The sequence below is a fragment of the Mauremys mutica genome, chromosome 8 (assembly GCF_020497125.1).
Source record: "Mauremys mutica isolate MM-2020 ecotype Southern chromosome 8, ASM2049712v1, whole genome shotgun sequence".
Classification (NCBI taxonomy): Eukaryota; Metazoa; Chordata; order Testudines; family Geoemydidae; genus Mauremys; species Mauremys mutica.
The window spans coordinates 18257246-18271979 of NC_059079.1; the positions used below are offsets into that span (position 1 = coordinate 18257246).

At 46.9% G+C, this 14734-nt stretch overlaps 1 protein-coding gene across 3 annotated transcripts in view; it reads left to right on the forward strand.

The window, feature by feature from the left end:
- The window catches only part of DNAJC6 (DnaJ heat shock protein family (Hsp40) member C6), a 63138-nt gene that overhangs the window by 30722 nt on the left and 17682 nt on the right, over positions 1–14734 (forward strand). For all 3 annotated transcript variants that reach the window (XM_045028725.1, XM_045028726.1, XM_045028727.1), the window contains exons 6-12: positions 217–350; positions 3019–3213; positions 3647–3764; positions 5083–5162; positions 8469–8662; positions 8773–8853; positions 9797–10243. In XM_045028725.1, the coding sequence (XP_044884660.1) occupies positions 217–350; positions 3019–3213; positions 3647–3764; positions 5083–5162; positions 8469–8662; positions 8773–8853; positions 9797–10243 (1249 nt within the window). The remainder of the gene's footprint in view (positions 1–216; positions 351–3018; positions 3214–3646; positions 3765–5082; positions 5163–8468; positions 8663–8772; positions 8854–9796; positions 10244–14734) is intronic.

Sequence of the window (14734 nt, forward strand, 5' to 3'; positions counted from 1 at the left end):
TCAACTGTATTTAGTCTGGTTCAAAAGTTAATTACTGGAAATGAAAGCGCCGAAACAAGAGTTTCTATAGACATTCCTCCTTTAGCTCTAATACAGCCATGTCATTGAAATCTTGCTGAAATGCACTTTTAAATATGGATTGGGTTAAAATAGACTATCCTTTCCCTTCAATTAACAGGATATCTCTGATATGTGCTCTTGCATTTTATCTGACAGGATGGTCGTGCAGCATCAGCAGTTCTGGTCAGTGCAATGTTCTGTTTCTGTCATCTCTTCTCTAGTCCAATTCCAGCTATTCAGTTGCTCAACTCAAAGAGACCTGGAATAGGACTCTGGCCATCCCACAGAAGGTAGAGTATGTTAGTTGGGCAAGCACTATTCAACACAGTTAAATGTATAACTTTTTAAGCCTGTGGTCCCCATCTCCTTAGCTGTCCAGGCCTGGGTCCTGCAAAAATTCCGGTGAGTAGTTCCACGGAAGTCAGTGGAACTGCTCATGTGCCGCATGCTAGCCTGAGTAATGATGGTCTAAAGTATTAAGCAAGAGGTTTGGAGCTTGAGTTCCAGTCCTAGCATGTTAACATTGCCAGAGCTATGTAGTGTCAGGCAAGTTCCTTAGCCTTTGTGTCCTAGCCTCACCCTGTGTAAAGTGAGAGGAGTGAATGCTGTTTTCCTCAAATTGTGTCCAAAGATTAACAGATGAAGGCTGTTTGTTTATGATGGCTTTGTTCCTCTAGGTTGAAAAAAAATTAAGACCAGTCTGGGCTTAAGATTGCTTCAAACTTCCCCCAAAATGAGTTTGTCTGATCAGAAACTTGCTGTGTAAAACATCTTGTTTGCAGTAGGTTTGTCTTGCAACTGAAGAATATCCTGTTGGGAGGCTCCCACAGAGTGAACAGAAAAAATGCAGTGATAAGTATGTAGAAACAAAAGTTTAAAGCCCTAAGATACTTAGCCTAGTTAAACTGAAAGCAGCATTGCTGTGTCCTGGCAAGTTTTGGATTTGTCATTATTTTTTCCTTTTCTAAAAGTGCTGTTTAGGATCATTATAGAAACAAACCCTCCAATCCACTTAGCTGGAGCTAAATTAACTGCTCTCTAAGGGTATATCTACACTGCCCAAAAAAAAAAAACAAAAAAAAACCACACCGGCAAAAGGGAATCTCAGAGCCTGAATCTACAGACTCAGGCTCCTGCTACAGCACTTAAAAATTGTAGTGTACATGTTCCCGCTCAAACTCTGGAACCCTGCAAAGAGGGTGGGTCTCAACCAGAGTGGGAATGTCTGCACTGCTATTTTTAGCAACATAGCATGAACCCAAGTGTGATGGAGTTTCCAAAGCCACACTAAGGCTGAGGCAGGGGAAAGGGTCCAGCAGTGCTGGGTCAGGAAAGCTCTGTCCCTCACGCATTGCCAAGCATACTCCTAGGGAAAAGATTATAAAGAGTTCCAGCAGCCCAGGCTGGGGGCAGGAAAGAAGCCATTTCCTGGAGAAGCACTGTCCTGAGACAGGGGGAGAAGCTCCTACCAAGGAGGTCTGGCTGTGAGTCTTCCATTTACCCTCCCCCCCCCCCACATGCCTTTTAGACAGCTCTTTTTAGCAATCTCTTTTTGTCATGAAAGTGCAACTTGCAAACATAGGTTTTTTGGGTGTTTTGTTTGTTTGTTACACAATTGCACTCTAAAACAAAATAATGTAAAACTTTAGAGCCTACAATTCCACTCAGTCCTACTTCTTGTTCAGCCAATCGCTAAGACAAACAAGTTTGTTTACATTTACAGGAGATAATGCTGCCTGCTTATTATTTACAATGTCACCAGAAAGTGAGAATAGGCATTTGCATGGCACTGTTGTAGCCGGCATTGCAAAGTATTTACATGCCAGATATACTAAACATTCATATGACCCTTCATGCTTCGGCCACCATTCCAGAGGACATGTTTCCATGCTGACAACGCTATTTTTTAAAAAATATGTTAATTAAATTGGTGACTGAACTCCCTTGGGGGAGAATTGTATGTTCCCTGCTCTGTTTTACCCACATTCATCCAAGACTGCTATAATATGAAATATATGGCAGATGACCCAGCACGAGTTGTTCATTTTAAGAACGCTTTTTTCACTGTAGATTTGACAAAACCCAAAGAAGGTACCAAGTTGAGATTTCCAAAGATAGCTACAGCACTTGACCCAAGGTTTAAGAATCTGAAGTGCCTTCCAAAATCTGAGAGGGACGAGGTGTGGAGCATGCTTTCAGAAGTCTTAAAAGAGCAACACTCCGAGGTGGAAAGTACAGAACCTGAACCACCAAAAAAGAAGATTAATCTTCTGGTGGCATCTGACTCTATTAATGAAAATGAACAGGTGTTGGTCCACACTGCTTTGGATTATCGAGCAGAACCCGTCATCAGCTTGGACCCATGATGGTTGAAGCATGAAGGGATATATGAATGAGCCTTTAGCGCATCTGGCACGTAAATATCTTGTGACGCTGGCTACAAAAGTGCTGTGTGAATGCCTGTTTTTGCTTTCAGGTGACACTGTAAACAAGACCCGGGCAGTATTATCTCCTGCAAATGAAAATAAACTTGCTTGTCTTAGCGATTGGCTGAACAAGAAGTAGGACTAAGTGGAATTGTAAAACTTGAGCGCCTCCATTGTTTTGTTTTTTGAATGCAGTTATGTAACCAAAAAATCTACATTTGTAAGTTGTACTTTCATGACAGAGATTGCACTACAGTACTTGTACGAGGTGAATTGAGAATGCTATTGTCTTTTTACAGTGCAAATATTTGTAATAAAAATAAATATAAAGTGATAACTGTACTCTTTGCATTCTGTTGTAATTGAAATCAAAATATTTGAAAATGTAGAAAACATCCAAAAATATTTAAATGCGATTCTATTATCTAACAGTGCAATTAATTGTGATTGGTGTTTTTATTTATTTATTTTTTTCAATTTCTTGACAGCCCTAGTGATGGGATCATTTTGGTAATCGCTCTCTTTGTTCCAGATACCTAGGATACATTTGTGATCTAATAGCAGAAAAGCCCATCCACCCCCACTGTAAGCCTCTTACTATCAAATCAGTCTCTCTCAGTCCGGTCCCCTGTTTCAATAAGCAGAGAAATGGGTGTCGACCCTTCTGTGACATTCTGATTGGAGAAACCAGAATCTTTACAACCTCCCAGGAATATGAAAGAATGAAGTAAGTTACTATGGCTTTCTTATATGTCTTTCTTTTTTTTTTTTTTTTAAGTGTAGTACATCTAATTTCCTAGGCTCTGGGTGGGTGGGTGGGCGGGTTCCCCCTGACTGTGATTGAATTGGGCAAGATAATGCTACTAGAAGTGAAAATGTTATTGGAAAGTTGATGCCCAGTGTTAAAACTCGATTGCCAGAGCTTGTCTGAACTTCTGTGATGAGGTGCTGGGGCTTACTCCTGGCATATTTCAGCACTATACTAGTAGTTCTATGTGAAGCATTACTGTTTCAACTAACAAGAGCACGGAATGCTACTTCTACCAACTAATCATGGTCTGAGTTTTGAGATTATGTATTTTTAAAGTACACAAGCAATAGCTTTAATGGTACTGCTGAAGCGAGCATAACAATAGACTTCTTCCTCATTTGTTTTAAAGGGAATTCCGTATGCAAGAAGGGAAAGTCCTAATTCCATTAGGAGTCACTGTGCATGGAGATGTTGTCCTTTCTGTCTACCATATGAGATCAACCATTGGGGGACGACTTCAAGCAAAAGTATAGTTTGGTCTACCTTTTGATACACACAACACAAACACTGAGTCAAAGGCTGACCCTGGCACACAAAGATTGAAGTGGAAGGAGGCAACGTAGCCATAAAAATGTGTGGCATGCCCCTAAAGATTTGGAGAGGCTGGGAGTGAAGCTCAGAGTAGGCAGTGACCGTGCTGATGGCGCTGTATGGAGGGGGCCGGGCAGGGTCCCTCCAGCTGCTTAGACTGAAAGACCCTCTGCCAGTAACTAGCTTGAAGCAAGGGCCCACTGGACTCCCTACGGAAGGAGGTGGCAACAAGCCAGTACTCCACATTCCTAATCCCTACCAAATTCATGGCCTTAAACTCATCACAGACTGTGAAATCTTGTCTTCCCCTGTGAAATGGTCTTTTTTGTGTGCTTTTACCCTGTACTGTACAGATTTCACGGTGGAGACCAACGTTTCTTGAATTGGGGGTCCTGACCCAAAAGGGAGTTGGGGGTGGGGGGTTGCAAGGTTATTTTAGGGGTTGCAGTATTAACACCCTTACTTCTGTGCTGCCTTCAGGGCTAGGCAACCAGAGAGTGGCGGCTGTTGGCCAGGGGCCCAGCTCTGAAGGCAGCAGCAGCACAGAAGTAGGGTGGCATGGTATGGTATTGCCATTCTTTACATCTGTGTTGCTGCCATCAGAGCTGAGTGACCAGAGAGTGGCAGCTGCTGACTGAGGGCCCAGCTCTGAAGGCAGCAGCACAGGAGTAAAGATGGCAATACCAGCTGCAGCTCCCAGCCGGCAGCCACCACTCTTCAGCTGCTCAGCTCTGAAGGAAGTGCTTCAGAGCAACCGGGGGCCAGGTCTGAAGGAAGTGCACAGCAACCGGGGCCAGGTCTGGGGGTGGGTCTGACCTGGCCCCGGTTGCTGTGCAAGGAAAGAGGAAGTCCTGTCCTCCCCAGCCCAACTGGGACTAGCAGCTGAGCCTGGCACGGCATAGGAGCCACCAGCTGGATCTTCCCCAGTCCTGCTTCCTGCCCCACAGTGATTTACCTCTCTGCCAGCTGCCCTGGGCCCCCGAAACATGCTGCTGGAGTAGGTCGCCTGACCGCTTTTGTGGCTTCCCTTGCTTCCCTGTCAAAAAGTCACTTTCCCGCAGGGAAGCAAATCTGCGGGGAACATAAATTCTGCGCATGTGCAGTGGTGCAGAATTCCCCCAGGAGTATTCACTTATATAGTAACAGTTAGTGAAGTAGAACTGATTAGCTGCCTGTATATTATATAAATCTAGAGAATTATTTCCCTTTTATTTAAAAAGTGTATATTTAATCTTGTGATCTTTTTTTCTTAAGATGACAAACACACAAATCTTCCAGATTCAATTTCATACTGGATTCATAGCACTGGGAACAACTATGCTAAAATTTACAAAGTAAGTACCTTTTAGAGCAGAGACCAGTACTGCATGCAAACTTCAGCATATTAGCTGCATATAAACAATCTGACTATCACTGACTAGTTTGATAAAAGAACAGGAGTATTTGTGGCACCTTAAAGACTAACAAATTTATTTTAGCATGAGCTTTCGTGAGCTGCAGCTCACTTCTTCGGATGCATAGAATGGAACACACAGACAGGAGAAATTTATACATACAGAGAACATGAAAAGGTGGAAGTATGCATACCAACAGGAAGAGTCTAATCAATTGAGATGAGCTATCGTCAGCAGGAGGAAAAAAACTTTTTGAAGTGATAATTAAGATGGCCCATAGAAGGTGTGAGGAGAACTTAACATAGGGAAATAGATTCAATTAGTGTAATGACCCAACCATTCCCAGTCTCTGTTTAGGCCACAGTTAATTGTGTCTAGTTTGCATATTAATTCAAGTTCAGCAGTTTCTCCTTGGAGTCTGTTTTTGAAGTTTTTTTGTTGCAAAATTGCCACCTTCAAGTCTGTCACTGAGTGGTTAGAGAGGTTGAAGTGTTCTCCCACTGGTTTTTGAATGTTATGATTCCTGATGTCAGATTTGTGTCCATTTATTCTTTTGCGTAGAGACTGTCTGGTTTGGCCAATGTACATGGCAGAGGGGCATTGCTGGCACATGTTGGCACATAAACAGGGCATAAATAGCTCTTCTAGGATCTGCTGCCTGAGTAGCTTTGACAACATTACTGATAAAAGACTAAACTGTCAGACTTCTATTCCAGTGTCTCTCAAATGCCTCTTCTGAGGTGCTGGGGAAATGAGAAACAAGGTTTTCTGCAGACCATTTTTTCTTTTACTTCGAGGGAGCCATCTCTTCCCTAGGTACCACTCATTCAGGGATTCTCAAACTACATAATGGGCAATTGTGAACATGCAGAAAAAATATTTGGGCTTCCCATAATGAGTGGTCCTCTTCCTCCCTATTTTTTTTTTAAATGGTCCAGGTTACTGCATATATTAAATGCATGCATGATGTACACTCTTCTTGTCTTGCTGGCTCATATCCACTCTGGACTCTGCAGTAGGAGAGCTGTCTGGAGCACCTGGAATATACAGTAGAATGTTTTACTCACATTTGCTGCCTACTAAGTGAAAGTCCCTTAAAGGGAAAATACTCTTGGACTTGCTGAGCCTCCCTAGAAAGGCGGGTCCCCTTTTGTTTCCAGTATAACTAATACCTGGACATCCCCTCAGCTGGCTCAGGTCCGCCTATCTCAGTTTAATAGGGAGGGAAGTTATGCCCTCTACTTCCCCAAGGCTGGTCCATTGTGGTAAAATATCCAAGAACATGAGTTATCCTAGGCAAATGTCTTAATTTCTGAGATGCAACTTTTATTTTCAGTGCCCTAGGTAACAGGTAAAACAAACAGGTCCTTGCATACAGTCTAGGGTATATCTAACCCCTGCAAGGGTGACCGCATGGTGGTGTGGAGTATGGGAGGATGAGGGAAACAATAAAATGGGTAAGATCTTGTTCCCTTTCATGGGTGAATGGAATAAGATACTTTCTCTGTAGAAGTGTTCAAGGGAAATGTCATCATCTGTTGCTTTATTGATTTCATTAACTCTGTTTTACAAAGTTCTTTTTAAATAACCAAACTAGGGCTTGAGTACTCTAAGAATGTTCCCTGCTTACAACTTTTGCATTCATTAGACTGCAAAATCAGATGCTGAGTGTGCTCTTTGCATGGTGCAGGGACAATAGCTTCTTACTGTGCCGTTTTTTCCTAACTTCTCCTAACTGCAAAGTGGTGGAGTCCAGTCAAAAGGCAGCTTGATCCATGTGATGGGGTGTAGAAATCCCACACTGGGCCGGAGAGCAGAAAATGGCAGACCAGAAATTTCAAGGCTGGAGGAAGTATTCAGCCTTCAGGCTCCTAATCAGTAATTGAGAAGGCAACAGAATAGACAGAAGGGAACACCAACTCCCCCGACTCAGCGGAAACTGGCTTGACAAGGACTACACCCATGTGATGAGACAAGGAACTTTCTTGGACTGATTTACAGACTGTCCAATCACTGGAGAACAGGGCTGTGGTTTCCAGTATAATGACAAGGCCTAGATAAGGAATAGTTGATTTGGGGATGGGTCCTAACCCACATCTACTTTATGGCAACGAGTTTGCAACTCGGAGCAGACTAATTTGGGTAATTGATTCCATTTTATTTTAAATGAAGTATCTCTATTCAAGAGGAGTGTCTATATTTTTCAACTGCTGTTGGATCTCTACAGAGTGCGGACAGCAGCACAATCCGTCAACAAGTGAGGTTGATTCAGGGCCGCCCAGAGGGGGGGGGCAAAGGGGGCAATTAGCCCCGGGCCCTGGGCTCCGCAGGGGCCCCCAAGAGAACAGCGGAGGCTCCTGCCTCCGCCCCTCTCCTGGAGCCTCAACGCATCAAGCGCCGAGTCTCCGCCGGGGCCCCTGAGCCCCGCCCCGCTCAGAGCCGCGTGGTGAGGGGGCGGGGCTGGGAGGTCCGGGCTGAGCTCTGCTCCCTCCGCTCGGCGTGGAGCTCCCAGCCCCGCCCCCTCCCCACGCGGCTCTGAGCGGGACAGAGCTCAGGCCCCGCCGGCCACACGCTGCGGCTGTTCCGGCGAGGCGCTGAGACTCCGGGTGAGGAGGGAGCCCGGGGTAAGAGGCTGGGGCCGGGGCGGGGGGGAAGCGGGACCGGCCGCGGAAGCGCAGCCCGGTCTTTGGCGGCGGGGGGCCCCTTCCGTTCCGGGACCCGCCGCCGAATTACCGCCGAAGACCGGGCTGCACTTCAGCTGCGGGTCCCGCTCCGGCGGTAATTCGGCGGCGGGGGGGGCTCCCGCCGCGGGTCTTTGGGGCACTTCGGCGGCGGGTCCCGGAACGGAAGGGCCCCCCGCCTCCGAAGACCCCGGGCCCCCGGAATCCTCTGGGCAGCCCTGGGTTGATTCTTTTGAAATGGGGACTGTTAGGATGGAGTGAGACAAGAGTCTTTAGAGTACAGGTTTTTCCCTCCCCTCTCTCCTTCCTTGGGCACTAGCTAAAGAATAACTTTGCTGATTTGTGTGATTCGTCTCATAGTAACACATGCCAGATACTTGCTTCATCCTTGCCACTTTGCTGCTGTTTGTGTGCAGTTGAAAAGATGCTAGGAGTGAATAGGCGAAAGTGTAAAAATCAATAACAGACATAGACACATGTTGAAGACTTCAAACTTTATATGTGTCTGCCAAAAAAAAAAGTTGCTTTACTACTTTTAACTGAACAGCTTTCTGTCAACATTTAGACCTGAACTGGATGCCTGTGACTCCCCAGAAAAATATCCACAGCTGTTTCATGTTACACTGGAGATAGAAATAGAATCTGCTGATAGACAGACCGACCTGACTCCTCCTTGGGAGAACTTCACAACAAAAGACATCAATGCCAGCATTCTCTTCTCCTCTCACCAGGAACATCAAGATGCTCTGGCCTTGGCAGGTGAGAACTGCCCTGGTTTGTGCACATCCTTCAGCTTCTAACGCTGACAATGTCCTTTTACTATCTTGTGACTTTTTTTATCCTGGTGCATTTGGTTCTTTCTCTTGCAGGTCGAGGCCCTGTAGATGCACCTCAGGATAACATTAAAAATGTTGGCCAGGGGGCGTTCCTCTCCACTCTCAGCTGGCAAGGTACTTGGACTCGGCCTCTAGTATTTTCAGCCAACGTATTGCAAAAAGTTGTTGTCTCTAGTTTTTAAAGGATGAATTTGCTCAAACAAAGGGTCAGCTTGTGAAAGACAAGATCACATTAGATCACCGTGGGCTACTGGTTAGGCTGCAATTTGAGTTAAAATGAACACTCCCTTCTGAGGTAGTGAGATTCCCTGTGCCTATTTGCCCTGGATTTGTCTGACTGAGGTAGTTCGTTCATAATCTCAAACTCAAAACCATTGATTCCAGCTGCTAATACCCATTAAAAGACCGTTTTAAAATACTTGCCTTTCCCAGTATTTCTCTTTCACTTACAACATGCCTGTGGCATCTGATGTGACTACCTACAGGGAGGAAGTGGTCTGTGCCTGCCAATGGGAGGGTTGGTGTTCCATGGAACGTAATGGTCTAATAGAACACGTTCCACATTATGAACAAGCTTGAGAACCTCTCCTATAGCCTCTATAGCACAAGTCTTCTGCAGCATCTTTGCAACATACAGTTTAGGAATCCAGCATGAGGATTCCCCCTCTTACCAAACTAAAAAGCTGGGTTCAAGATCAAGTGCTGCTTTCATTAAAATGCTTTTGCCCTTGGCTTGTGTTTTAGTCCCCCATAAATGAAATCTGAGACAAATCAGTCGAGGCACCACATCTGGACCCAGGAACAGCTTCTGTTCTCATCCAGGCTCTTACGCTGTCCTGTTCTGTAGACTCAGTTTCCCTAGCAGTAAAGTGTGGATATTTGTACAGTACAAAGTGATTGGGACTTAACTAATCTTTGTTAGGCACTTCCATTTTAAATTTAACTGAACACACGTGTGTTTTGCTATTGCTGCCTTTTTCCATGGGAGGCTAATAAACTGCATGTATGTAAAAACCTGAAGAACAGGAAGCTAATGTCAATTCTTTTGCTCACTTAGATCAGAAGTCCGACAAAAGCAGTTCTCACCCCACCTCTGAGGATCGGGCAGCACTAGTGCATGAGGAGAGTGAACAGTCGGACGATGAACTCTTATCCCTTTCCAGTCAGCACAGCAATGCTAGCAGCGACAAAACCCATGGGACGCCAAAACACAGCAAAAAGCAGCAAGAGCCTCCAGCACCACTTCCCCCTGAGGATGTCGACCTTCTGGGTCTAGACGGTAGCCCTATGAGCAAGAATTTCCCCACTCAGTCCACTGCTCTCCCCTCTAACTCAGACTTGCTGAGTGATCTGTTTGGGATCAGTGGTTCCAGGGCCCACAGTCAAGGTGGACAGGCAGCTGCTGAGGATGTCTTCCACGTGGGTGGGCCTGGATCTGCACACTCCACCCCTCGACGCTCTGCAGCCTCAGCATCTCCATCTCCAGCCCCAAGGGTAGGAGAAGGTAACACTTCTTAGCTTAGTGCCTGACTTGGTACAAATGTGTGATGTTATCCCAGTATTAGGCTCATTCTACAGTCGTTTCTGAGCTATTGGACTTGTAGTAGAGATGATGGACGAGTGAGATTCTACATGGGGAGGGATTTGAAGTCTCTGTGAGACCTTGCAAGGAAACCAAGGCATTTGGCACTACACAGAGCATCGCCCTCTGAGGAATCTCAAATATTGCATTTTCAGTGGGCCCTGCTAATGTGTGTGTACTTCTCGGGTGAAGGGACCTGTCCATTACACTCATGTCCAGGTGAATTAGTTATACTGGTGTCATTTAGTATTTATTTCTGTAAATTTATAGTTTGTTGGGGGACTTTTTAAAATGATACTGTGTAACAAAGGTAGAAGGAGAATATTTTAGAATTCATAAATCTTAGTGACCCAATGTCCATCTAAATGAAATTGAAGATTCCAAACTGAAGGCCAGCAGATATTTTCCATAATTCTCCATTTTTAGAGGGATGCTGTGGGGGCTGGTAGGGGTATGCTCTAACCTACCAGCTGTTGGATTTATGCTAGAGAGGAGTCTCTATAGCAAAGTCTGGATCTCCACTTTCTCTTAGTTCAGAGGGGTGAGGAGCTGTGGTCACAGTCCATCTCTGTCCCTCTATTTCTGCCTTCTCTCTTCTTTCAGCAGGCAAATACTGAATCATTAAAAATTCTCTCGCCTCCCTGCCTGAAAAAGTGGGTTTTTTATTTAACCCACTAAAGCTTATTCCCAAATAAATCTGTTAGTCTTTAAGGTGCCACCAGACTCCTCGTTGTTTTTGTGGATACAGACTAACATGGCTACCCCTCTGATACCTGCCTGCTGAAAAGTACAAGGCAGACTGTTTAGATCCAGGGTAGGCAACCTATGGCGCACATACCAAAGGCGGCACGTGAGCTGACTTTCAGTGGCACTCACACTGGCCAGGTCCTGGCCACCAGTCCGGGGGGGCTCTGCATTTTAATTTAATTTTAAATGAAGCTTCTTAAACATTTTAAAAACCTTATTTACTCTGTATACAACAATAGTTTAGTTATATATTATAGACTTACAGAAAGAGACCTTCTAAAAAGGTTAAAATGTATTACTGGCACGCAAAACCTTTAAATTAGAGTGAATAAATGAAGACTCGGCACAGCACTTCTGAAAGGTTGCCGACTCCTGGTGTAGATGATACTGACACTGAGTGTTGATGAGTTAGCCCATAGGCTGAGTGTAAGAGATAAGGGAGGGGGGCCAGACTCCTTGGGGAAAGGAGGAATGAAGAGGGTCTATGAAGGAAATGCTGAAGGCCAGAGTCTCAAAGGCCCAGATGGGGAAAGTCTCTGAGAAGTGGTTAATCAACTTTGCCAAAGGCAGCTGCAAGCTCACAGAGAATGGAGACCCCTGGTCTAACTTGATTGCAAGCTTTAGAGAAGCTATTCCAGATCACTGGGCACAATACTTAAGCTGCAGCTTGTCCCTGTTGTGGGTGGGATTTTTCTTCTGTTTTAAGAGAGAGCTGTAAAGCTGAACTTCTTCCCTTTTTGTGTGTGTGTATTTTTTTTTTTTAAACACACGCATTCAGAGCCAGTTAAAGAAATGTATGGTAAAGGCTGTGACAGTTTGTCTTTTTAACCCACAACTATCAGCCTTAGTTTCAAAGAACCTGTTTAACAGCAGCATACGTACATCGATGCATATGCTGAAGTTCCTGATAATATTTTTTTTCCTCTGCAATTTAACAGCATTAAATGCTGAGTGTTAATGCTGTGGTGTTTAAAATCCGCTTGTAGTGCGCTAGATCGGGGCGGGCAAACTTTTTTTGGCTTTTTTTTTTTTTTTTAGATCGGGTTTCGGAAATTGTATGGAGGGCCAGTTAGGGGAGGCTGTGCCTCCCCAAACAGCCAGGTGTGGCCCCGCCCCCTATACCCTCCTGCTTCTTGCCCTCTGACGCCCCCCACAGGACTCCTGCCTCATCCACCTCCCCTCACCCCATTCCCTGTCCCCTGACTGTCCTTGGAACCCCCACCCAGGGCCGGCTCCAGAGCCCAGCGGGGCAAGCAGCCGCGTGGGGCGGCCCTTTCCCGGGGGGGCGGCAGGCTGGGCCGGCGGACCTGCCGCAGTCATGCCTGCGGGAGGTCCACCGGAGCCCCGGGAGCAGCGAACCATCCGCAGTCATGCCTGCGGGAGGTCCACCGGAGCCCCGGGAGCAGCGGACCTGCCGCAGGCATGACTGCGGAGGGGACGCTCGGCCGGCGGCTCCAGTAGACCTCCCGCAGGCATGACTGCAGACGGTTCGCTGGTCCCGCGGCTCGGCTGGACCTCCCGCAGGCGTGCCTGCAGCAGCTCAACCGGAGCCGCCGGACCAGCGAACCGCCCGCAGCTGCGGGAGGTCCAGCCGAGCCGCGCGACCAGCGAACCCTCCGCAGTCATGCCCGCGGGAGGTCCGCTGCTCCCGCGGCTCGGGGGCGCCTCCCGGGCATGACTGCTTGGGGCGGCCAAATTTGTAGAGCCGCCCCTGTCCCCACCCAACCCCTCCTCTCATTCCTGAATGCGCCCTCCCTCCCCTGGGACCCCTGCCCCATCCAACCGCCCCTTCTCCCTGACTGCCCTCGGAACCCCTGCCCCTGACTGCCCCCCGCTACCCCATCCAAACCCCCGTCCATCCTGACTGCCCTCGGGACCCCTGCACCCATTCAACTCCCCATTCCCTGCCCTCTGACCGCCCCAACCCTTATCCACATCTCTGCCCCCTGACCACCACCCTGAACTCCTCTGCCCTCTATCCAACCCCCCTACCCCCTTACCACGCTGCCTGGAGCACTGGTGGCTGGCAGCGCGGCTGTGGCTGGAGCCAGCCACGCCACCGCGCAGCACAGAGCTGCCCAGAGTATTGCGCCGGCGGCATGGCGTGCTGAGGCTGCAGGGGAGGGCCCGGGGGCTAGCCTCCTTAGCCAGGAGCTCAGGGGACGGGCTGGATGTGGCCCGCGGGCCATAGTTTGCCCATCTCTGCACTAGATCAACACAGGGTAAGACTTGAGTAGAGCTCACTGTAGTAACACCTACTAAATGTGAGGCTTTCACAGCCAGTTCCTGAAGATCCCAAAGCTAACTTAAATCAGTGAATCTAGGGTCCTATTTGTAGAGGGACACTTCTATTTACTAGTGCACAGACACCAGATATGTCTGCAACAGTCGCAGTTTTCAATTTTTGTTTTGTAATCTAAACCATGATGAGAACAAAAACCTTTGTGAGGTGCGGGGATGGAAGGACACTGACAGATTTGGAGAAGGAAGAAGTGAGTGAAGTCCAAGGTACCTAGGTTCCTTGTGTGAGCAGTATGCTCAGCCTGAGTATCTTGCTTCCGATATGACTGTGGTTTATAAGCCTCAAAGTTGGTTTGTGAGAACACTCTTAAGAGGGTGATGGTGTGGCAGTGGGCAGGAGCAGCCCTAGACTTTGTCAGTCACGGTGGAAAACACACTTGGCACCCCTGCCTCTCCACCCAATGGCTGAGCAATAACAAAACACACAGCCAGCCAATCAGCAGAACGGGGGAAATAAAAAGCACAGCAGTTAGGCACCCCCTGGGAGCTGGTGCCCAGGCCAACGACCTGCTTGCCCACCCCTAGAGCCAGCTCTGCCACTAGGGTCGGGAAAAGATCTCCAGGCAGAGTGGAACCATATGTTAAAGGGCGGGAAAGTAGTGGTCAAATGAGCAGCTTGGGCAGAATAAGGAGGACAAATGAGTGAGTAAGCCAGTATTTGATTGTTAAATAACATGACCGATGCTGCTACCACGTAAGTGTAACTTCACTAGTGTACAGCGTTCAGAGCTCAGAACTGTCTTCTGTAACGTGCTGTTATGTTACAATAACGTTTTGAGTGGTCAGATTAGATTGCTCCCCTCTCTCCTTAAACTTTTTGCTCCTTGTTGTTGGCAGCTTCTCCAAGTTAAAAGGTGATAGGCTATGCATGTACTCAAAACGGAATTTATGGAAGAGCTGAACTCAGTACCCATGTCACAGATGTGGAAATGGTTCATATATACAGGAAAGGCACTAGTGCTTCTCTAAAGCTATTTCTTCAAGAGCCTTTTGGAAACTCCATAATCTTGGTGACATCCTCTGGGTGTCTTCAAAGCTTTTAGAGAACTTCCAACACTCCCCATCTTATTTCTCAAATTAGTTTTAGGAAGGGGGACGGGTTAGACTCCAACACCTGAAGTTTCTGGGCTATTCACTCGTTTCTCCACACAGTGTGCAAATCAGAATTTAACATACCTTCCTATAGCTTCCCACTTCAGCTGAATTTAGGAGCAGTTATTCTCCTTGGATATGACAGATGGGATGTGCATCTGTGTTGCCATGGATATATCCTACAGAACCTAGAGTTGTAGCACTTGGTTGGAATACTTTTATAAATTCAGTGCAAATCCCAGTTATCCGTCTGTCTCTCCCAGTTGCATCCTA